General features: G+C 39.8%; 1 protein-coding gene across 3 annotated transcripts in view; it reads right to left on the bottom strand.

Moving 5' to 3' along the window:
- Nucleotides 1–26,302, bottom strand: part of PKN1 (protein kinase N1) — a gene marked incomplete at its 5' end in the record, with an annotated part of 92,991 nt that overhangs the window by 30,271 nt on the left and 36,418 nt on the right. The window contains 2 exons of one of the 3 annotated variants that reach the window (XM_081954592.1): nt 5,682–5,982; nt 11,912–12,034. In XM_081954592.1, coding sequence (XP_081810718.1) covers nt 5,682–5,982; nt 11,912–12,034 — 424 coding nt within the window. Of the gene's footprint in view, nt 1–5,681; nt 5,983–11,911; nt 12,035–26,302 lie in introns of those variants that run through there. The other 2 variants (XM_081954593.1, XM_081954594.1) reach the window with 2 other exon arrangements.

Below are 26,302 nucleotides of genomic sequence, written 5' to 3'. Positions count from 1 at the left end.
ATATAATATATTTTGAAAATACTCTAGTCCAGTGATGGCGAACCTTTTTCGCCTCGGGTACCAAAACCTCATGCGTGCTCGCATGCCCAACCCCATAATTTAATGCCCCTCTGTGCCGTACCCGCTGTGCATGTGCACGTGACCCTCCCCCCCCGCTGCCCCTTTCTTTGAGGCCTTCCAGAGACCAGAAACGTTTTCCAACTTCTGATGGGCCCAGTAGGTCTGTTTTTCGCCCTCCCCAGGCTCCAGAGGCTTTCTAGGAGCCTGGGGAGGGCAAAAAACAGCCCAACACACAAACCGGACATTCGGGAACTGACTTCCAGGTTGTCCATTGGACCAATTTTCTCCCTCCTTAGACTTCAGGAGGCTTCCCTGAAGCCTCTGAAGGGTGAAAAACAGTCCAACGTGCAAACCGGAAGTCTGTTCCTGAACTTCCGGTTTGCGCTTTGGGCGGTTTTTCGCCCTCCAGAGGCTTCAGAGAATTTTAAAATGATTTTTATGTCTAAAATGTAGGAAGTGTTTTATATGTTCTTTCACAGCCATAGAATTAAATGTGTAGGATTACAATAGCTATCAATCCTCAGCCACTATAGATAATAAAGAGTAATAGTTAACCAATCTGGTTGGAAACATTAGTTTAGTAAAACAGATTTTGGTACCCTATTTTTTTTCCATTTATTTTTCGCTTTATTTATTTATTTATTATACCTTTATTTATTATACATTTATTTTAACAGCTAATTACTGTTTTATGCCTTATTTTTAAAATATTACTTTAAGTAGTATTTTTAGATACATTGATAACCTTCTGAATTATAAGGCATTAAATTAAAATACGTGTGGAGCGCATAGGGAGTAGCCTTGAAAGACAGAAGGAAGATCTGCTACGAACAATGGTCAGATTTCTTAGTATGCTCTATCTTGTGACTAACAATATACCAGTATCACATATAAGAGGATTTTGCGTTTCTGTGCCTGGAGTTAGTCAAAATGAACAAGTCCATGCAACACTATTGGCAACATTTTCAGAAGTGGTTTGATGCTGCCTTCCTCCTAGGACTGAAAGTGAAAAATTGGCCCAAAGCCATCCTACTGACTTCCTGCCTTAGGGAGTCCTAGAACTCATAAGTCTCCTGCTTTCTAGCTTGGTATATTTAACTACTACGCCAAACTGGCTCTCATAAAAGCAAATATCCTGGTTTAAATCATAGGCCTTCGCAAATATAATTCCATAAAACAGGTAATGCCGGTTACAAAGCAGCTGCATCTTATTAGTGTAGAGAAAGAGCCCTACCTGAATGAAAAGCACTTAATGCAGGACATATTTTACTTGAAAGTGATGAACTGAGAGACAAACAGAACATGTTATTATTTTATTAAGTGTAAAAGGTTAAACAATGGAAATATGTCAAATCTAGCAATAGGATTTATCACACTATTTTCTCAACTGAAGAACACATTTCCAATGAGGCCACAAGAGAAAATGGTAAGATTCAATCAACCTAGTATTATTTTATTTTATTTTGAGGTTTCATGGAATTCTGAGTTTTTACTCTGTCTGCCATACAGAGTTTCTCGGACAGATAGACAACAATATAAATTGGATTAATAACTAAGTAATAAATAAAACCATGAAGGAGGGGTTTTTTATAACACATATATTATCTACATTCTGTGGGCACCACTATTAGAGCATTTATATAATTTATATTCTAACTCTGTACATTTTGGATCCTAGACAATATTTTGTGGATCCGGCATTAGACAGTAGTAAGGTCATAAATTTCAGAACTAGTGTTTTCTGTCCTTTTGATTTCCTGAGGCAAAGATCTAACTATGAAAGTAGATGCTTATTCTTAAGAAAGACTGGCAGAATGGCTTGATATTTACTGCTTGGTAGTTAGGATACTTGCTGTATAGTAAAGGAAGCCAACTAGAACAAAACTTTTAAAGAAAAGCAGCTTCCTGTTCTAGACATTAGAGGAAGAGAATAGGGAACCTGGTGCAGTGGGACTTTGGGTCCCGAATGGCTCAGACCACAAACAATTTGGGTGCCGACCGAGAAATCCGCTAAATGTTTCACTGAGGTCGCGAACACATCCTCGGGTGCCGAATAAACACAGCCGTGATTTTCCCTGCCGCAGCGATTTCCCCTTCCACGCCATTTCTGTTTTTGGTGTGCACGCATGCGCAGTTAGTCTTGCTTTTGGTCACAACCAAATCAGGTGCCAACCGAAGTCCTAGAACAGATTATGGTCAGCACCCGAGGTCCCACTGTAGTGCGTTTTCCAATTAACAAATTTTATTAAATAGTGTAAATATGGTGTAATTCTTAAGGTGCTGGCTAGAAACTAGGAGATTGTGAATTCTAGTCCTGCTTTTGGCATAAAAGCCAGCTGAATGACTTTGGGCCAGTCTCTCTGTCTCTCAGCCCAATCCACCTCTCAAGGTTGTTGTTGTGGGGAAAATAGGAAGCAGTACATTTATTATGTACTGTATGTTCGCCACCTTGAGTTACTTATAAAGCAGGGCTGTCCAAACTTGGGAACTTTAAGACTTGTGGACTTCAACTCCCAGAATTCCCCAGCCAGCTGGCTGGGGAATTCTGGGAGTTGAAGTCCACAAGTCTTAAAGTTCCCAAGTTTGGACACCCCTGTTATAAAGTATTAAGGGCAAGATAAAAATGTTTTTAAAAAGGGCTTTTGGGGGATATAGCTCATTTCATCAGTGAAGGGCAGCTGTTGATGTGAATTGTAGCTCCCAAAAGCTTATGACTTTCAACAACACGTGTTACTCAAAAAAGTGCTACCAGAGTCTTGATTAAAGAAAAGGAACAACTCATATCTTTTAAGCCAGTGTACTATGGGGTGACTCTAGGATAGGTAATCCCACAGAATATGCACAGTGTTGTCAACAACATCATACCAAAATTTGTGGGACTAAATGGAGTCAGGGTCAAGCATTTCATCTAGTTAGAATCCTCTCCTCTCAACTGCTGTAGGTGCATAGAATATACCACAGCAGGATTTCCCCAAAGGTTATAAAGTTCAGTGGAGTGTTTCTTGTTTTTGTTTGCAGGAGTTCTGAGGTTTGGGCCCAAAATCATTACTATTTTTCCACCAGTGAAGAGGAAATTGCCACACCCATTTACCACACTCTTTCTACTCCAACTGAACTTCTCTCCTCCTCCATTTTGTGGCATGTATTTTAGAGTGGAATCAGGTACAATAGCAGCTACTTCCTCTTTGATAAAGTCTCAGCAGCTTCTACATATGATGCAGTCCTAGTTTTGCACAGCACAGTTCTTGCCTTGCTGAACCCTCTACCAAAAGACAAGATGCAAGCAAGATTCTACAAGAAAGATAAGAGCAGAAACAAAGGCAGGTCTACCCAAATAACTCAGGGACGCCGTCTTGATTTTGCTTAATCTCTACAACTTCAAGAGGGGGTGGCATATTCTTTCTGCTGCTTTTTGTCCCATAAGGTTAATTCCTGTCTGAGGATAAGCTCTGAGGAAAGAGCTTATCTTTCTGTTACCTGCATCTCTGAAATGGCTGGAATAAAAACTGGACAATGAAATAGGAGGGCCACTTGATCTGTTTCAGATGACCACCGGATTGCAGTTAGACTATTCTGTGTCACTGTGCTACTACTATCCAAATCTGGTGTTTTGCATCCCAAATCGGGTAGTCTGCTGCCCTTCTGAACTCTCAGGCTTCACTTGCCAACAAACTGGAGTGTAGATTTATACAAAGAGCTTCTAAAAACAATCCTTGGCAACTAAACAATTTCTATTAAAGTTTCATAATGCTAACTATAACATAAGGAAATTATTGGTTTTGATACTGTGTGTCATCTCTAACAGATGAAACAAACTGAAACTGGATTAATAACATTAATTCTTTGCATATGCTTTCCTAAAATGTAGAACCAGGCAGAAAATAGTTATAAAAATGCTGATATTACGTCTGGGTTTAGCACAACCTAAGTGATCTTTTTACCCAGTAAATAAATGGTTGCTAATGCTTTGCATTTCTTTAAAATGTTAAAAATGGCTGATAGATCTCATTCAATAGAAATATAAATGTGAAAGCTAACAAAAATATAAAAATGCATGCATAATAATAAAAGTATTTTTATTATTTTGAGATACATGATGGATGTATGGATGTTATAAGTTGCCTGGAGTCACCTTTGTATGAGTTGGGCAGCTATATAAATTTGTTTTGTATATAATAATAAATAAAAATATATTGATTAGACAGTAATATGTTGATCTTTCAACAGCTACTACTCCGGAATTGTCAGGCTACAATCCTCATAATCTACCATATAAAATGAGCCATTGTCACAGTCCAGAATAACTGATAAGAAACAAAGACGAGAAAACCAATCAGCCCCAAATTTTAGAGGGAAGACAGATTCTGTAGGTTGGAGCAGAGGGATGGAAAGCACTTTGAACATTTTAAAATCTATATGCATGCATTTTAATGATTCCCCCCCTTTCTGCTAGCTGTTCTGATTATCTGAATGGCCAGAAACGCTGGACCTCAAGTTCCAAGTCATGAAAGCTCAAGAGGGCTCTTTGGGGAAGATGTGTGTTGGAAAATCCACACATCTTAAAACTGCAAAGGTTAAGAAACACTGGTCCATCCTATGTCAAAAGGAGGTTGCTTCTGTGGGGAAAAACCGGAAAAGGGAATGCTCCATACATCACTTGTTGCTCTTGAAGGATATAAATCTAATAAGTAAGCTAAAATGAATGAATACACCAATAAATAAATAATAGGCTAGACACATCAACTTATCTGTAACTAAATTCAATTTGTTAAAGAACTTGAACAATAATTCAAATGAATTATTACTCTCACAGGAAGAATTTATTATATATGAGACACGTTTTACAAATCAGAGCTGCACTCTTATCAATCTCAAAGTATTTGGTTTCAAGTAAGTGCCTTTACTTTCAATGTTGGAAAGTCCACAGAGATAAGATAAATTCCCAAGCTCCATACACACACAGGTAGTACCATTTTTCCTAGTTTTCCCCACAAGTCTACTTTTTGGGAGACGGGATCAACATTTAGTTGCAACAAGAATTTACTGACCAGCTTTGTTGCCTAAGTCTGACATTGTGGGTTGAGAGAGAGGACTGGGCCAAAATCACCAGCCAACTTTTATGCAGGCCTAGAAGTCACAGTCTCATTCTAGCTTGGTACCTTAACGGCTAGACCAAACTGGCATACAGTATAATACACACAAAAAAATGTACCACAAAATCCCTGGAGAATATCTGGATATACTATCAGATCCCATTAAATAAGTAATACACAGTTTTTGACAAAGTAATTGCTTCCTTTGAAGTGCCAGCCGTTATATCAGAGACAAACACAAGCATTACCAGGGTATTGCCTAATTTCCCTATCAGCCGGAAGAGTTTTCAAAAAGGTGTAGCTGCTGGTTGTTTCTTTCCTAACTAAAGAAACCACCCAAAACTCAAATTAAGAATGCTTTTCTATTGCCATAAACCTCTTCTAGGGAAATTGATTGTGCCTATTCTACCGAGAGCTGACAAGAATTTGTGCGATTTTCTTTTAGTTCCTTTTCCATATCACTGCTTCTCTCTGCACCCTGTAATATCTAATCCATGTTTTCCCACCCCCAAAATTTAGCATACTCACCCCCCAGTTCTTCAGGGTCCTTGACGACAATATGTGCATTGAGGTCCTGAAGGTGGTGATGCAATGTCTCCAGTTTGCGGTTGGAGTTCTTGAGCAAGTTTTCCACATTGGAGAGATTCTTACGGTCTGTAGTAGCCTTGCGTAAATTTTCTGCTCCCTCCTTTATTTTCAGTTCTTTGCGGATCTCACGTTTAATTTTCTCTTTCTCTTCATCCAGTTTCTGTTGCACGCTGGTGTCTGAAAAATCCGAGCTGTGGTCCAGACCCAGGTGCTCCAGGACTGACCAGCTGCCTGGGTCACTCTGCAAAGCAAGCATGGCAAAAAAGTTACATGCCCAGTCATTCGGCTGTCAACATTAATCTTTGTCTCTGTCACTTTGATTCCTTTCTGAAATCGTAAAAGCCTTGAAATATCCTAGTGCTGTAAACTAGGCAAAAGAAAAGAAAAACTGAGCAAATTAAACCGCCTCAACAATTTTACCCCTTTCCCTAAATATATTATAGTTGCAATAAGCAGAATAGCACCAATGTCTCTAAATAAATAGCAACTATAATGCAATATAGGTAGTCTTCAACTTACAATCACAATTGGGAGTGGAATTTCGGTTGCTAAGCAATGTGATCAATAAATAAGTTATCATCTGACAAACCTGATTTTCATCGCAGTTGTTAAACTAATCATCATAGCTGTTAATGTGTCACACGGCCATTAAACAAACCCAGCTTCCCCAATTGCCTTTGTTCATCAAATTTTGGGCTTAATTGTGGTTGTAAGACAAGGACTACCTGCAGTTCATGTAAATCAGGAGTGTCAAATTTATGTCATCACGGCAGTGTCACGTGACATATGACGACATTCCCCCTTTTGCTAAACCGGGTGTGGGCGTGACCAGCACGTGACGCACCAGGCCCACAGGTCGTGAGTTTGACATTCCTGATTTAAATGTATAAATTTGTCTTTTGAAGCAACCTCTTGGTTGTTGAAAACTAAATCTAAATTTAATCCAAATTTGCAAATGTTAGCATTTAATTTTTATTAAACCAAATCATTAATATTTACACAGACATAAGCCTAATGAGGATATATTATTAAATGTATATAAATGGCCCTTGTATGAATGTATTCCTCTTACTCCTCCCATATTCTTCCATTTATCAAAAGCAGGAAGTTGGAAAATTATATGGTTTACTGAAGCACCCTAAATTCAAATAATAGTATGATGCTGGCCTTCCCATAAAGAACCTCTGTCAAGATTAATCACAGGTAGGGGTTGGGTGCAACAAATATTCTAATTTCCCAGCAGTCAGGCCTGAAGGAAGCAAGAATTAGTGAGCCAAATTCAGTTACATTTTAATAAAAAAAATATTCCAAATAATTCATTAACTTCTGTATTGTATTGTATTAATAGTGACTTTCTGCTAGGAAAATAAGAAACAGGAGAGAAACAGATACACAATTGCATTAGCTGTAGGACTGGAAAAGAAAAATGGACCAAGGACAACATTTGATTCTATTTAATCCCTATTATAAACTCATTTTCTCCTCAGAACTAGAATCTAATTTGAGGCCCATGCCAACTACATTTTCTCCCATCACCCTTTCCATCTAAAAATAAAACCCAGAAATCTCGGTTTCTGTCTTGGGTTTTTTGTATCCAAACATACCTTTCTTCTCCGGATACACTACATGAAGCTCTACCCTGGATATCTTTTGATAGTGATGTTGACAACTGCTGCCAACCTCCCTGAAACGCAATCTTATTAAAAATCTTGTTTCACTTGGCAAACAAAGTCAATAATTCTCCTACTTAGACATAGATTAGGGCTACAGAAGTCATAATGGGCAGTTTGACGATCTAGTAGATCTGTGATACTTATAAACACTCTAGGGCAAACTCGCGGCCCGTGGACCAGATGTGTCGCACGCTGGCCACGCCCATGCCAGGTTTAGAGAAGGGGGGGAAAGTCACGATACATCATGTGATGCTGTGAGTTTGACAACCCTACTGTAGTGTATCAAAACCAATAGTTGCACACGGCAAGTTAGCCTATATTGAAACCTTAGCTCAGGGGTGGGGAACTGTGGCTCTTTTGCGACTTGTGGACTTCAACTCCCAGAATTCCTGAGGCAGCTATGTTGGTTCTGGAATTCTGGGAGTTGAAGTCCACAAGTCGCAAAAGAGCCACAGTTCCCCACCCCTGCCTTAGCTGATCAATGTGGTATTTTAATTATGCTGGAATAGGAATTACCATATTTTTTTGAGTACAAGATGCACCTTTTCACCCCCAAAAAGTGGGTGAAAATCTGGGTGCGTCTTATTACACTGAATACAGCATTTTTGGCCTCCCAAAATCCAACCCTCTTCATAAAAATGGACATGCAGAGGGTTTGGGAAGCCTGCAAAGTGCTCCTGGGGGCTGAGGAGACAAAAGCAAGTGAAAAATGGGCTGGTTTTTTGCTTCTTTTTGCCCCCCCAGCCCCCAGGAGCACTCTACAAGCCTCCTAAAGGCTATACATGCCCTTTTTCTTTTGCAAAAAACAGGCCCATTTTCATGAAAAACGGGCCATTTTTTGCTAGTTCAAGGCATGCAGAGAGTTTGGGAGGTCTGCTGAGTCAAAAAACTTTTTTTAAAATTTACCTCTTCAAAATCTTGGTGCATCTTATACTCCGGTGCATGTTATACTCTGAAAAATATGGTATCTCAAGATTTATGTCTTTACAAATTATTTGTGAATATAAGTACTTAATGGGGATGGTAAATTTTTTGTATTTCCCCGTAAGATTCCAAATACATTTATATTTTGTTTGCTTTTTGTGTTGTTTCTTTTCTGTTTTTTTCCATTTTGTTCCAATGCTGTTTTATTTACTTTTTTATCTTCAGCATTTTATTAGCCACTGTCTTTAAAATACTGTTTTGTTTTTAAAGATGGTGGAAATCCCCCCCCCCAACAAAACAAGGTTTCTACCATCTGTTCACTGAGATAAGAAGTATTACTATCACTCTTCTTCTTAAAGGGGCTTAGAGCAATCTACAAAGCAATAAACAAGTGCAATAAACAGCACTTTGTATTTTGCACATATACCTGTATCTGACTCTGAGAAACTTGTTATTTAATACATGAAGATATTAGTTAACCCTTAGTAACAATATATGTACCTCTTTGCTACATCATCTTTCTCCCTCTCTTTCTATATCACAGCCACAAATTTGAACACTTTCATTTCCAATTCTAGTTAACCACAACTTGTTGTATCATTGAAATCCCTAACTGTGCTTAGTATTTAGTAGGATTTATTATAAAAAAAAACTTTTTGTATGGTGCTGGTCTCGATCGAACAAACAAACCTTCATAATAACCAAATTCTTTTCGATTGTGTCAATATAGTGGAGTTACTTTTTACTTTTATTTATTTAAAAGACTAATAAAATCACTCATATAGGAACCACATACAAAAACAGAAAAAAGGCCAATTAATTGTAATAAAAACACATGGCATCTTAAGGCAACACTCTCCCACACATCAATATACCCTCTTGTTAGGCTCCAGCCTCATACTACTCCAATATCTGTGGGAAAGTCAGGTTTTCACGCCCTTCCATAAGGCAAGAAAGAACAGAACAGAACAGAATTTTTTATTGGCCAAGTGTGATTGGACACACAAGGAATTTGTCTTCTCTGCATAAGCTCTCAGTGTACATAAAAGCTATAAGTGATAAATCATAGTCATTATAAAAATACATTCATCATAAATCAAAAGACACAACACTATCACTTAGGGATAGTCAGCTGGATGCCTGCTGAATCTCTGGGGTCCTAGGTCCCATTAGATGAACAGCATTTAACAATGGGAATCACTGCAGTTGATAAGTTGTTAGGTGAATCTGGCTTCCCCACTGACTTTGCTTGTCAGAAGGAAATCATATGACCCCGGGACACTGCAACGGTCATAAGTATGAACCAGTTGCCAAGCATCTGAATTTTGATCACATGATCATGGGAATCGAAAGTTATAACTGAAAAACAGTCATAAATCACTTTTTTTCAGTGCTGTTGTAACTTTGAACGGTCACTAAATAAACTGTCGCAAGTCGAGATCTACCTGTAGCTGGATGTGATGGACAAATACGCTCAAGGAGAGACAGCCTCCCAAGTAACCTGGACCCATGCTATGCATGGCTTCAAAGGTCATAGCCACCACCTTGAATGTACCTCTCCCAACAAAACCCCTGGGACTCAGAGAACCCTATACACAGCAATGTAATATGGGCAAAATATAGACGCCCAAAAACTACCCCCTGTTGCTGCATTTTGGACCAGTTGTGATTTCCAGTTGGACCTCAAGAATCCCTACAGAGGAAATCACACTAATCCAGCTAGGAAGTGACCAGGGCATGACTACTGTACTGCTTAATATCTCCTGGTTCAGCAATGGGTGTAACCAGCACACAAAATGCCTGTAAGTAAAATCTCCTTAGCCTTGCTGTGTTATCCACTCCTTAGGCAGAAGCCACAAATCCAGGAAACCTCCAAGTCAAAATTAAGAACAGGAACTGAGTAAAAATTAAAACTCGCTAATACTGGACAAATTGGTGCCAACTTGGAATGGGAAATATAGGGCAGTAGATTCTTCTGGCCCCAGAAGTCAAAAGCGATCACAGTATTCCAACTACAGATTACACCCCCAAAATAATCAGTTGTGTAGTCAAGTGACATTCACGCAGCTCATTCAATAACATAATCAACATGTGAGAAACCTCCTGAAGGGAATTTAAGAAGTGGGCTAGAAAACACAACAGGCAGCTGCTGCCTTCTCATGTTTCATGAAACAAGAAACAATGCTCCAAACACTGGTGGGGAGGGGAGGCCTTTTTCTTCCTATGTATTAATTGCCATTTGCCAAAATAGGGTAAACCTAAAGAATCAGAGAAGGTAGTATTGGGAATAGCTAAAATATTACACTGAAGTGAATGGGAGAGGGGGAAAAAGAGCCGGTGCATTAAAGGTTTGGAGCAAGGCACGATGCAGACAGATCTCTCTAAATCAGTGACGGCTGACCTTTTTGTCCTTGTGTGCCGAAAGCGCGTGTGTGTGTGTGTGTGTGACAGCATATGTGTGTGCCCACACCCATAACGTAATGCGCCCGCAACCCCCCCATGTCCCGTTTTGGGCCTACATGCCTCCCTGAAGCCTCCTGGGACCAACAATGCCCCATGGAGGGCATCCCCCACTCCCTGAGCGCCTCCTGCCTACTCGGAAGAGACCCCCAAATCAGCTGGGCAGTGGGAGGCACGCATGCATGTGCGGTGGAGCTGAGCTGGGGTGACAGCTTGCATGCCCACAGAGAGGGCTCTATGTGCCACTTGTGGCACGCATGCCACAGGTTCGCCATCACAGCTCTAAAATGAACAAAAACCTGCATAGATTTGCTCTCTGATAAGACTAATGTTTTTTAAAAAATGATTCTAGCCAATATATAAAGACTTTAGGATACCAAATATATTCTGCAGTAAAATATTGTAGTCTTTCTCTTTCCTAATACACAGTATTTGTGCTCCTCTCAACAAACTCATAACTCTATTGCTCCTGTTTGCTATCATTCCTGCTTCGTAAACTCCACACATGGCCCTCAATATTATCCTGTAATCCACCGAGATCTCCAAACACACCACTCTAACCACCACTCCTCAATAACTTGAACAAAGTGATTATAAGAATGTGCGTGTGTGTGTGCGTGCGTGCGTATACTGTCCTCACATGATGCGGGATTTGACCTGATTAAATCTGTGGATATGCAGGGCCTCACCCAGTCTTGTATGAGGCTCTCCATCCATACAAAAATTCTGCTTGTTTAAGTCTTTATATTCTGTAATATTCAGAGATATTTTAGATCAGTCACCAATCGGCTATGTGCACCCAACGCAGAGCAGTTTAAGAATTCAAACTTCCATGTCATTTGTGGGTGAATCACCATTGGATCTCAAACCAGAAACACACTTTGTGATACAGGATACACACCCATGTCTCTCTATTCGTGCTACAATGTTTCTCCATCTTAAATTTTCACTTAATTTGAAATTCCTCCTCCCATTTAACTTCCGTATTCATACTATTATAAGGTTGGCACAACAGCCTCCCTCTCTGGTTATTAAACGATGCTAGGAAAAAGGAGAGGAATGTGCAAGTGATTTCCCAACCACCTCAAGCTCCCTTTCAAAAGCTAGTAGTACCTCCAGGTCATGCTCAGAGCTTGTGTCTGGTTCCGAAAAGGACATCCGAGAGCCAGGAGATAAAAACAGCAGGCCACTGGTTCGCTTGCTACTGTATGCTGACTGCACCCTCACTTCCTGCATGTTGATTCAAAGAGATTGTGTGCAAATAAACCACTTCCTAATACAGTTCCTACATTTGCTAGTAACACCAAAACAGAGGCCAACTGGAGGAATGGAAATGAGGCTCGCATATCCTCCTCCTGACTTCTCATATTCATTCTCTTTATGAGTTAATTTTACATAAATACATATCTATCATGTTATTCTCTTTGCAGTTAAGCACTGTTACAACATGAAGCAGGGGAGGGGGCACTAAAACAAGCCAAATACATTTAAAAGAGAAGAAAAAAAGCAAAACAAACATAAATAAAAAATATAACAAATATAAGCAAATCTAGTTTATGTTATGACCATTCCCTACATCCACTTCATATCTTTCCAATTTTGCAAACTGCTTCCATCATATCCATACCCAATTTCAAATACTGTCTTTTGTTCTAAAAATTTCTCATCTCGCTCTTTACATCTCTTTTTCAACCCCGTCTAACCACAATATTCCCAGTCTTCCTCTTTCTCTCAATTCATTCACTTTTCCTTTCTATTATTTGAGAGTGAGTTTTCAAAGGAGAGGAGGATTCCAAAATTACAGCTAGGGTCACTTTTTCATATGGACCAATTAAAATTGCACATCTACTTGTTTTTTTTTTAAAAATGTATAGTTGCCCAATTTACACATAGGTGACAAAATAGTGAGAAAGTTTTTATATTCCTCAGCATTTTTCTTCAAACTAAATAGAGAGTTTGCAAGCGGTAAATTACAGAATGTAATGCAAAAGGTGATAGACTGATCTAAACAAATTAAGGCTATTTTGGATGCAAAATAATTTCAACGTGTACTACAGGCTGCTGTGAAGAGCAAACTAACAGATAATAGTTATTTTCTTACCCTTTGAAATTATATTATCTTTATATAATGATTTGGTTTGCTTCCATATGGACTAGAATGCAGGTGGAGGAGAACAAGGATTGTAGTACTTTTTCTACTAGCTACATAGCTAATAATTAAAATAATAAATAATAATTAAGGCATTATATCACTCCCAAGTCAATGATCAATATATCAAAAAATCTATCTATCAATACTTAATTGGAATACTAGAAACAAAACAAAGGTACACCCTTCTAACATCAGATAAAATAAGTGCGACTATGCAGGGATATCTTATCTCTCAGAGATGCCATCACTGAGGGTTCATTACTTCAGCACAGAAATGTGTTGGGTTTTCAAAATTTTTCTTTCACGTGATCTGTAAGGGTTTCTTACATTTATTTTTTACATGAAGTAACTTATTTAGTGTGATTAATCTGCAACCGTTTGGTTATGTTTCTCCATTTTATCATTCTGGGATTAGAAAATATTCCATAAATTCAAAATGTAGTTTGTGAATTTACATCAGTCCCAGCGGCTATGATTCACAAAACTATTAAATCATTTTGCATAAAAATGCAACATTGTTTGTACTGAGGAGGCAAGCAGCCCGAAGGAACAAAGCACATATTACAGAGCAAGTTACACAAAAGTATAGATCATGTGGCCAATGTCTTCTGGAAGATCACTGTCCAGTGAGGATGTGAAACCAAAAGGAATCTGATAGTGTGGCTGTGAAGATGAATCTCACAGAAACGGCACTTGCAGGCTTAGACTGAGTTTCTTGAAGTTTGGGACATGTGTGTCTTGCTGGCTCTCTCTCTCAGCCCTGAGTGGGACTCAGGCCAAGTCACGCTCTGAACATCCTCTGTGCTTGCTCTGGAACCTTCTGATGCAATGCAGGAAATGAAGTTGCTGCTGACTCACCACACTTCCTTCAGAATCAGAGCTGACCTTAACACAGCGTAGCAGACACGGCAATGCAAAGGTCAAAGCAAGAGGGAGGAAAACTCTTTAGCTAACGTTAGGACAGCAAAACTAAGGCCAGCATGATTCCATACGGAAGAGGACAAAGCTCCATTTACTTTGTGGACTTTCCCCTGCATTCTGGACACAGAAGGCAAAGCTGCGCAAGTATGGGAAAAGTTCAAAAGTCACGTATGTCAACAGTGAGGTGCAAATATATCTAATGGAAGTCAGATAAATAAGCTGTTCCATGTCTACCACACATTTCCTACAAGATTTATCTTAAAGATCTGAGACTGAATTCTTCAGAGTAAAAATAGAACATGAAGCTCTGTATAGATACTTCCAAATATATATAAATGAGTTTTCATAATAGAAAATACAGCCTGGAATGATACATTGAACTTACCATGAAAGCTCTCTTAGGATACAGGAAATTCTACAGAATCTCCTTATCATTCTCAAGACAATGTTAGCCTAGAAAGAGTTCTGATGCAGCTTCCTGTGGGAGGAGATACCGTAGCTCCTTTTTGCAGTTTCAGAATGACAAACCAGAAAGAAAGCCCACAAAATAACACTTGAGAAAATTAGGAATAAAGGAGACATGGTTAAACTATATAGTGGACATTGGTTCCACATATTGATGCTCCCCCAATATGTATTTCTCCCTATTTTGCACTACAGTAATACATTTGTGGGTTGGATACACCATCTTCTTTGTGAAAAGAGAACTTTCATGGCTAATTCCCACGTAGTATTTTCTAGCATCTGAGGGAAGACATTCCATACAATAATGCAATGTGCTATAGCCGTCTTTAGAAAGAACTTTCAGACAGGGGGAAACACTAGAAATGCCTCTGTAAATGTCAAAGGTAATGAAGATAGTTGCATTCCAAGAGAAGAATGACCACTGGCTTACCTGAAGGGTCCTTTTCTGTGCGCTACGAGGAGAGTCCAAGCATGAGTTAAATTCTGTCTGACTGCCCTGGACTGAATTGAAAGATCTTTAGCCATGCCTCCTCTTCCGGCTCCTCATATTTTTTCAGTTGAAAGCATGGACCTGTAACACTGTTCAAATGTGGTTCCATTGAGTCCGTTCTTAGTTCAAGTCAACATAGATTGCATAAATCAAGTCCGGTAATAAAGTCGCAAATTCACATCAAGAAAACCAATGTGTATTCACATGGAAGCTGTGAGAGAGACTCTCCATTTTCTTGGTGACAGATGGCACAACCTTCTTTTTGTCCTAGTTTTCGACTAGGACATGTTCTAAGGCTTCCCTGAAAAGTTTCCCTCCCTTAAAGGGGGCAGAGGCCAACTTCCACTTGGACCTCATGTCTGCGTTCCAGTGACAAAGCCACAAGAGCCGTGACATTAGAAGCCAGAGCCCCGGAAGCAAACTTAGCAGAGTTGGGGGTGGCATCCGCAGTATATTCTGCTGCCGCTAAAACGTTATTGAACTCTTGCCTCAATTTGGTGTCCCCTGCCAGAAGCCTAGCAGAAGCCAGAGGAGAGAGGCCCTGGACATAAAGGACGCTGAAGTGGCTGTCTTAATGGCCCAGGCAGCCGCCTGACGAGTCTTGTGACAAGCCCTTTCAGATCTTTTATCCTCCACTTTCAAGCCCTCTAATAGGTCAGGAGGCAAGACTGAGGAGGATGTAAGGGCTTGTACTGGAAGATCCACCTGAGGCAATTTTAATAAGTCCTCTAGGGAGGCATCCACTGTATAGAGCTTTTTATCACTGCTACCAGGCATGGCTAGAGTGCCCGGTTGAACCCACTGGCGCTGCACTACATTCAAAAACAATTTAGGAACTGGCACAATCTCCTGGGAAACAACAGGTTCCTCAAAGAGACCTTCGCTAGGGTCTGATGGGTCTACTGTTGCTGGATCGGTAGCAGTTACTCCCATACGGGTGGCTGTTTTGGCGTTGCTCAAGATTGTCTTGAACAAAGCATGTTTAAACAACCCAGTGAAGGTTGGATTATCTGTGACAGCTCCCTCATCCGAGGAGAATTTCTGTTCTGGAAGGATTTCCTCATCTACAGCTGAATCCTCGCTGTCCAGCAAGGAATGGGAAGAGGCGGATCCCTGGGGAGCTTCTGAAGAAACAGCTTTAGAGGAAGAAGACCTGGCCCTGCAATGTCGCTTGGCACGTTGTTTGAGACCCTCTGCAATGCCTTGGGATATGGCCTTGGCTATAACATCCTGCATTTCCGAGGAGAGGGCCGGCTCTTGGTCTTCTACAAGCTGCCTACGCTTAGCGGCAGGGCAGAGATGTTGTAGAGCCAGTGATAAACTGGAGGAGAATCCTCTGCTTCTAATGAGCAGTGAAACAAATCAACATTATCTCCCATGGATGGTCTAGGGGAGTTAACATCTGATGAAAATTCCTGGCCCTGGTGGGTCCTGATTAGTAGGCACTGGGGTCTCTGGTGATTCCACCGCAGGAATTGGAGAACTAGCCACCGGTTGTTGCTGGGCATGTTCAGGTTGTTTCTGTGGTGCTTTTTGGTGCCTGGGGGCAACTTGGTCTTGGGACTTTGTTCCTTTCTTTTCCCCCGCCTGGCTCTGTCTGCTGAGGGCCTCTGAGGCTGCTTTGCTAGCCTGCCTGGTAAGGCTCCTGCTGCTAGAGGGCCCTGGCTGCATTGCCTCCTGATGGGAGTTGTTTGCCATTGTGTTGTGAGCAAGTATAATCTGGACATCACTCACCACCTGGAACACAGATTGGGTAGCTGCGGCTGCTGGTTCAGAAGTGGGAAGATCGCTGGAAGAGATAATTCAAGGGCGCCTCCTCAAGGAAATCTCTGGCACGAGATCCAATCCTCCCAACGCCTGCAGATTTAACAGCTGGAAGGAGGCCTAAGGTAAGGACCAACATCTCGCTGTTGCTGAGCGATTGCCACTTAGTGGGGGGAGGAGGGTGACTGGCCATCGGACTGCCGGACAGAGAAGTCATGCTGCCACCACTCTCCAATGCTCACTCCGAAGTGCAGGGAAAAAAGTGGCAGAATTGCAAACGAAATGGCCACCGGAAGCTTTCTCTTACTCAAAATGGCCACCGCGACAATCACTGCTCGAGAAAAACAGTGCCAAATTCAAATCAGGAAGACCGATGGTGCGAACGGCTGGGTCCTCGCACCACTGACTGTCACACCAAACGCCCACATTTAATGCAAGTGGCTGGGCCCATTCTCCACTGACCGCTGCACAAATACAAAGGGCAATCACGGCAGCTCCCAAGCTGGCTTGCGTCGCCCAGCAAGTCGGAGAAATTGCACGTGCCCGGGGAAGTCCGGAACAAGCACCGGCAACAAGCAAAAGCAAGGGAATCAAAGGCAAACTTTAAACAGACCTTATTTCCTTGCAGAATAGAGAATTCTCTGGTTGGAAAGTCCAAGTTAAGGTTAAATTTCTGTTGATATTCTGGACCCACTTAAAAACGTTGGGCTAGAACTGAATTGAAAAATCTGGGGAGCTAGCAGAGGAGGTGTGGCTAAAGATCTTTCAATTCAGTCCAGGGCAGTCAGACAGAATTTAACCCATGCTTGGACTCTCCAAGCAGCGTACAAGAAAGGTCAGAATTCGCAATGAGGAGAGTTTATTCTGAGTCTTGTAACCTAATTTGAAACCTTCATTCATATGAAGATACATTCAATAAAACTTAGCAGCCTGATGACACTGTTGAAAGAAAATCTGGAGGGGCTGTCTGAGATTCTGAAATCCACTTTCCTTACTCAGGTACAGTCTTGGTTGCTACCTGGTTTGTACCAGTTGTTCTCTAGTTTTGTTCTGAGGTGGGGGCAGAAAGTAGAATGAATCACTTCCTAATCCTTGAGAAAAACTGAATTTATCTTGGTTATGAAGGCTGTATCCAGGCACAAAGTGATAGCACTCTCTGGATGATGTAGAACTTCTTTTGGGCAGAAAGCTCACCTATTTTTGACATATGCCCAACAAAGGTTATACATCAAGCACAGGAGATCACAAGTCAAGGCAGTTAAAATTAATTCACATTTACGGCATGCTAGCACTTTCTACAAGAATCTAAACTGCTATTGGTCAAGGCAAATTGGTGTTAGAAAAGAATCAATGGAATTCAAGATGTGCTGGACTTAGGTCTCTTGTGGACACAAAGGGACTCAAGACTGGTGACAGGCTTGACCTCTCCCTCAGGCTCAGCCTGGCCGTCTCCTACATTATAGCTACCTTCCATTAAGGATAACTTGTACAAGGGCTGAATGGGGCTCAGGTTAGATGTTTAATATTAGCTAAAGGCCATGATGAAAACTAATGGGCATTGGGTGGTCTTAACAAGGAAGTCAATTTAAGAGTCTCTTAATGTGTAGGACTGTAGGTGGACTACATGGTGCTTATTTATTCTCCAGTTTGAAGGCTAAGAAGGGATGTTTGTTTGCAGATGGCCCGTGCATAAGGAGAGTAATGATTGTGGGCTGAGTATTAGTGAAATTCCCTTTCTTTGGTTCATCTGTAGGGCAACCCTATCCTTCCCTCAGCAGCGGAAGCACTGGTTGGTAGTCAAACAACAAAGTGTACTGTCATGCTATCTGGGAACAGACCCTTAGCGCAGACCCAGCCATTGCGATCTGTGACTCTGCTGGCCATGCATCTGAGTTACTAAACTAAAAACTAAGGGGGGGGGGAAACAAAGAAATAAATAAACATGAAGAGGGAGTCTGCATTTCATGAATGGTTTGTGAAGCCAGCTGGCTCATGTCCTCTCTGGGGCAAGGCTGGGCAGGAATTGAGAAAAGAGCTATCATACGTAGATGAAAATATACGTTAGAATTCCCTTTAGCCCCGTGTCTGGAGTAAATGGAACGAGGATACCCAGTAGAGGATGTCTCTGGCTCTGCTGTAGGAATAAGGTAAATGCTATTAACTAAAACAAGTAGGAAAACCTCAGCTCAATGTATTATAATGCCCAGTGCTCCACACCATGAGATACAAAGTGTTAACCATTTTTACAACTATAGAAAAACCTATGCCCAAAAGACATCTGATCCTGCACCATTTAAAGTCAGCCAACAGACCTCCAAAAGCTGATTTGTGTACAGCTTGCCTTTTAACCCATCAAGCAGGGTTATTTTGCTCCCTTCATGTCAGTCAACTTATCTTGCTAATGTTGTTGAAGATTAAAAGTTTTCTCAAGAAACGAGGGCATGTGCGTATGCATATAATCCAGATGACACAGAAATGAGATAAGTAATTTTAGATGTGCAGATGCTTAGAAGTCTCAAACAAACTTGTGTCATGAGCCAGCTGTCAGGAAAAGACAATGGCTGTATAGATAATTCAAGCAAGCATTTGTTATCTTAGCATAGGGAATAGCAAAAGATACCCTGCTCCAATGAAATATGCAAGCTAATGGACTCATTGCATACAGCATTAGAAGGAATTAAAAATAATTGTACAACGTTATAATGCATATATCCACTTTATATCTAAAGGTGAAACAGCTGATTCCCAGCTATATTTTGTTCTGCTGAAATACATTCAATCATACACTAGCATACCAAAACAAAACAAAAACAGATCCAGAATTCCATCTGTGATGCATTTGTTAGATATTAATATATTGCACCATGGACACTAATACAGCTTGTGAAATTGTGTATGCTTTCCTCTTTCCAGTACTTATTCCAGATTTGCTAATTATAAATCCTTCACATACATTTGAACCTGGATTCTCTCTACATTTATAACATGCTTAATACAGGTATTGGGCGGTGAATCAAACACAGATTCAGTAATCTTTTGAAGATTATTTTTTAAGTATAATCTTCCATAGTTTCTATAGAATGACTATATTTCCTAGGCTATACAGTGGTATTTGAAAGTTCTGGCTTAACTAAATATACAGACAGTATGCTCTCCCATGTATATTTCTCATCCATTGTAACAAATTCTGTTGTTTTTGCTTTATTCAGGTCACTTCACACATCAGGTGAGTAAGTAACTCTGAACAATTATACCACACTATTCTATTTGTCCTTGGAAAAAGGATATATTGGTTGTAAAGAATTGTACTAACTATGTTTCCTCCAATTTTTCACCTCCAGGTAAGACAGTTTCAGTCCAGTTGTATGAAATATCATATTTTATGTTACCTATTGTGCTCTGGCTTATTGATCAACTTATGGTATTTTCTTAGCATTTTAAGAGAGTAAATACTCAGAATATTTTAATTAAAAAGTTTTAAGAGTTTTTAGTACCCCAAATGCTGGTCTATGCTTGGTATAATTTTGATGACAATTAAAAACAAGATAGACTATAATATCTGATATGGCTTAAGTTCTTTGTTTGGGTATGGCTGTGAAACAATCTGAGTTTGAAACTTTCCGGGAAAAATGTTTTAAATATTCCCAGCTGGTTTCTTCTTACATTATTCTGAGAGTCCCAATGTCCCACAGCTGGCTTTAAAAAAAAAATCCACCAGACAGCCATAGAGAGTTGAAAAGGACACATCACCAAATAAAGCATGTGTTACATGTTCCATCTCTATTATCACTGGCTGGAATCATTTGGAAGGACTCAGTGAGGATAAGGGAGCATCAGTTAAGCACATGTTCCAAGTCTCAGAAGCTCCATTTCAGACCTAAGAAAAACAATGCTTCCTGCCCTACTGAATGAAAATTCAGCAGTGCTTTTAAAATTGTTGGTATCAGGATTCAGATCAAGAACCCTATCCCTTACCCTGGAATCCCTGGATTGAGATGTTGTTTTCCCTCCATATATTCTGTGTGTTTACTTTTCTTTAAAAAAAAATAGATTGCCAAATGCAGAAGGTACACTGTGCATAAACATCAGGTAGAAACCTCAACCAATAGCGAAAGAAATGGATTTATGCAATTATATGTTCATGGATTGTGTTGCTTAACTAGTTCTATTACTGTTAATTCTTTGCTGAGTTCATTTCTTTGGCTGATTTAGCAAGTCAGATTCAGCCTGCAAAAACAGTGCTTAACATTTGCACTCATTGCACTTTGCATTTCTAACACATGTACGTTCAACCTCTGCTTGAGTATATTCCATGAAAGAAACTAGCTGCTTCTCTTCTAATTCACTGCAAAAACATAGATTAGCTTCACTAGAAAGCTATACTAATCATAATGGTTAGTAAACATGTAAATAAGCATAGAGTACAGCTTTTTATATAGTGTGGTTCTTAAGATCTGAAGCATAACAGGTATTTTGCATCAGGGATGAACACGGTGGCTGTATCTGTTAGGAACTACTCAAAAGAAGGTACAACTTTTCTTGGGCCTTCATCTGTGATCTCAGGAAAATATGTTTAAGAAAGTGTTAAAAAGTTGGTTACAAGGTACCGTCTATGACAGGGGTGTCAAACTCACATCATCACAGCGGCATCACTTGACGTATCACGACTTTCCTCACTTCGCTACACCGGATGTGGGTGTGGCCAATGCATGACACATCTGGTCTGCGGGCCGCAAGTTTGGCATCCCTGGCCTATGACCACCTTTATTCAAATGCAGCTGTTCCCAGGCCAGGTGTATCTTCCATTCAAGCCCAATAAAAGATGCTAGATTCAAAGCACCTTTGCTGCTTCCAATCTGGGTAACTGTACATCCCTACAAAATGAAAGAGAAGAGCAAAGGAACAGACTTTCCTGGATAGCTTTGTGGGGTAAAATATTTTTTATCTGAAATACAATGGACTAACACTCAAATCCTTTACGGAGCTTTCAGTCTCAAAAAGCTACCTTAAATCCAAACTTGAGAGAAGTCTGGGATTCTATCGCGAATATGATGCTCTGCTCCAGTTTTACTCAGTGATAGGGGGCCCCTTGGGACCAGCACTAAGCATAGCTATAAAAGGAAAGCAACTATTTCTGCACAAAATAGCTTGAAGAAAGCCCTGAATGCCTAAGAAATCTAGGCAGCAGGAATTAAAAAAAAGATATATTTTTTCTGGCCTCCTTTTTGATCGACTATGGCTTTAACAGAGGATGAGAGGAAACATGGAGATAATATCCCCCCTTGTTCTTTTTCAATACATGCCAGAAGCTGTCACAAAATTATGTTTTGCCCTTGCAGAAATTAGATTTGCCTTTTTGTTCATTATATTTTGTTTTAAATCAGTCTCAAGAATCCTCTTTTCACTGGAGCATAGGACAAAACAACCTCTCTCTTCTAACTTTTAATGAATTAAAATGGCAATGTGTAAATTGGGTACAAGTCATTAGGATCACATGATTTATTTTAAAAACTCATAATAATCAAGGATTAGAGATTATCCTGCTAACTGAAGTGTACATGACACTGAGGGGCTCTGCAGCCACAATGCTGACAGATGCTTTGGGTGCTGTTACTAAATAGCTGCAATGGCCAACCATTACATGCCCATATATCAGAAAGTAAATTGCTAAGGTTACTAATCTGCCATCTCCTCAAAGCCACCAGAACCATCTTACCCTCTATCACTTTTGTTAGATCGGGTAATGGATAGGCACACACAGGCTTAATGGTAGCAACAGCTCTTTATTAAGTACAAGAAGTAAGAACAATCTAGCGAAGGTTGAGTCTGACAGGAGCCCTTTTATAGGGAGCTGTCAGACCCTTCGACCAATGAGATTAAACCTCTGTTCCCGCCGGAGCAGGGGACCTTGGTGGAAACCACTATAGTTGAAGCAAGTATCTAACAACTTTTATCTTTTTTTTTTTTACTGGGCAGGTGGGTACAGTTCAAAGAAAACACTGGGCTATATATACTTACTGTTTTTATTTTCTAAAAATTCTTATGGGATTTTGTGTGAATCAAGAGATGTGCTTATTTTGGAGACTTGACTTTCAATTTGAGTTCTGGGTACTTATAAAGCAATCATTCATGGGCACGCCACAGTATCCAGAATGTGCTGGTTTACCTCAGTTTTACCTCCCTCCTATGCCATATTGTCATATAGTGACAGTCAAATTTATGACAAACCAAGATTATTAAGAAAATATGAGCAAATGGTAGGTTTCCTGCCACATTTCTGGAGGTTTTCTGGGACTCAGAATTGCTCATTCCCAATATAATAGGACTATAACAGATCTGAGCTTGCAACCAGTCTTTCTTATGCATATAGTGTTAAATGGAGTCTACAGATTCATAAAACATAAAATTACACTTTTTATTGTCATGGCAAAAAGAAAGATCCCTTGTGTAAGCAACTACTTTTGTCATTCAGCAGAAATGTCCAATTAGAGCTGATTTTCTACCATCCACTTGATGAAGAAACTACTATTGGGTTATTGCATATTGTACACTTTCAAATCAAATATAAGCAGATGCACAGATGGTGTTTTTTTCAGGCAAAGAGAATACCTGGGGATTTTTACTAGTGCTGCTAACACCCAGATTTCTACTAAGTAGCAACAAAGATATATTTTCTTCCTTTCACCCTTCCTGTCCATCCTAAATCACGAGTATAGCCCTGCAGGTGAATAAATGCAGTAATTAGGCTGAAGGAAAACATTTGCCTTATGTACAGAGCTTGCATTAACCTTTTCCAAGCCCATCAAGCAAAGAGAATCAGCAACAGTGAAGTGACAGAAAATGTACCTCAAGTAGCCTAATTCTTAATTCTGGCCTTCAAAGCTGAAAGAGCCATAGTCTTCATAAAACATCAGAGAACTGAGCTCTACAGAAGTCTATTGAAATAAATTAGTTCCTGTCTTGGTGTGGATTATGTGTTTCATTCAGTATTTCCATTTCTGATATGGGTTGCTGGTATGCTGCTCTCAACTCTCAAAATTTACTGATTGCAGCATGCTAAGGACTATGTAATCCTTATCCCTGGCAGTATGAATACAGTAGGTAGTCAATATATTTGTAATGTCCATGTCTTCTTCCAAGGGGATACACATATTTTAGGCAGAACAATCATGTGTGGAACCAACTTGAAATGAGAAGAAATGTGACAAAATAAGATAGCGTGTACTTATGTACCATCACTGAAGAGACCACAAAAACTGAGAAAAAGAATTTCCAATTGTTAATGAAGTGCTATATTTTGTTTCATGAAGCAAAACTCTGAGAGCCTCAGTAGTCAACAGGTTTTCTCTCACTGTCCTAGTACGTGTACACACACACACACACTTGAACTGCCACAGCTGTCAAAATCAGCACAACCACCAGATGGCAGCAAAAGCTCCAAAAGTCTAATCCTGCTGCCGACTAGGGGTCACAAATAGCCACATACTTTTTTTAAAAAAATAAAACTATTCTGAACTTTAAGTCCTAGAGGTACTGAAAATCTAAAGGATGCAATGCAGTGAGTCATGTAATCTTGACATAGCAAAGATTTCCACAAACACTATTGCTGCATAATAATATTTTAAAAGAATCTTATTAGCTGGATGAATGGATGCAAATGGTAAACCAACCACTGAGAAAGTACTTCTCATATGTAAGATACAAAACAAAAACTCAAAATAAACATAACAAAAACAAGTGAAACAAAAACCAGGAATTTAAAGGATTACAAGCAGGAGACAGCTGAACGAGAATTGGACTTAAGCCATCAAAGAGCCAGCAGGTTTCAGACATCCTTTTTATTTTAAAAGGGAACTGACTGGAGAAACTGCTCTGATTAGAAACCAAGCCCTACAGTGAAAACCTGTAATGCAGCTTAATATGTCCAGTGTCGGCATGACATAAACTCTTTGAAGCAAATGAACAATTGACCATTTGTTTGGAGAAGCCAACCAATTACCGCAGGGGCAGGCAGCACATAGTTCATGGACTGCATAAGGTCCCCAGTATAATGACAGCATACTACCAAATTGTAGCCCATGTTTGATAATGCCATCCCAGCTTAAAATAAAGGTTGGAATGGGAGTGACATTTCCACCCTTAAACCGCACTCTCCCAGGACCCAAATCACACCAGCGATATTTGACAGTTTTGCAACCAAATTTGATTCTGGAAAGTATCTGCAGTATTTAAAAAACGCTTCTGCATTTCCGAAAAATGTCACACCTTACCACCTGCCTGTAGCTTTCCAGTTACTTGGAAGAGTAAGATGCACAATCCAGGAAAGTTGACCAGCTAAAGCAGCTACTCCTGGAACCTGGACAGCACAACTCATATCAGAATATCAAACCATGGAAATATGGGAGAAAAATCTTATATTCTTTCTTTGGTTTGATATTCTGATATAATATTCCCAATGAATTTGGGGGGATCCCATGAAGTTTCTTACACAGGAAGCATTTTAAGCCTTGTGGAGTTATAAAACATCCTCTTTTTTTCTAATTTCATCAAAAATAACATTCCTAAATTTTCATATTTTGCCACTAAATTTGATAGCATAATCTGAAAAATTTAGAGAAGTCACAAAGTCATATAGCCACTACTGCTATAAATTAATTCCTTGTAAGCTGAGTCTAAAGAAACGAATACCTATGTCTTTTGGGGTAGCTTCTGGATGAATTTGGAAACATACTGTATATTACTACACATATAAAGAAATAACCTCAAGAAATCCTTTGACTGAATTGCTTCAATGTACAGTATTCTGGCCCAGATGCTTTGTTCACATATCTTGAAATAGTTGTATGGTGGGCAGAAAGAGATTCTTCAAAAATTATTCCCAATCAGAAGCTGTTTTTGTCATATTTACAAAGACACTCATTGAAGGAAAAAAAGAGTGTGCCACTGAGTCCTTTAAGCTTGCCACTGAGATTTTAAGCTTGCCACTGAGTCCTTTAAGTAATACAGCTAAAAGGACAATTATTTGCTTCTGCAGCTTTGGAAACTATACCATACTGGCATGCCAGCTTAAAATGTTATGTATCAATAATGATTTTAATCATCTAATACTGGTAAACAAAACTAGTTTTATATTGGTACATCAAGTTCCAGTTCACTGATATCCAATAATGCCAACAAATTCTTAGGACAGGTTTAACAAATTGTTTATCCTTTTCCCAGTTTGGCTTCTTGATGACGATATTATCCTTTCAGTTGAACCCAACTTTGGCAAATTCCATGGGCCAGATCGCTCCACATTTTCCAATCTTGCCCTATTTCTTTGAGTTTTTCTATGTTCTGGTTTGTGCCAGCTTTGATAGTGTCCATGATTGCTAGTTTCCTTTGATGTCCAAGGAATACACAGGAGGCTTCTCCAGCACCACAGCTCAAACAAGTCTTCCAGTCTTGCTTTTTAAGGTCCAACTTTCACAACCATACACAGCCACTGGGAACACAACAGAGCAAAATAATTTACATCTGGTTGCCAGGTTGGTGTCCTTGCTTTTCCATATTCGGCTCATGTTCATCCTTGCTGTGAGACCCAGTGCAATCTGACATTTTATTTCTGTGCTGCATTCATCGCTATGAGCTATCTGAGAACCTAGGAAAGTGAATTTTTCCACACATTCCACTCTTCACCATCAATTACTAGTTTGATGTTTCTCTTCATTGT

The sequence above is a fragment of the Natrix helvetica genome, assembly GCF_964273705.1.
Source record: "Natrix helvetica genome assembly, chromosome: 1".
Classification (NCBI taxonomy): domain Eukaryota; kingdom Metazoa; phylum Chordata; class Lepidosauria; order Squamata; family Natricidae; genus Natrix; species Natrix helvetica.
The sequence above is the reverse complement of the archived record's forward strand: the minus strand, read 5'-3'. Positions and strand labels throughout refer to the sequence as shown.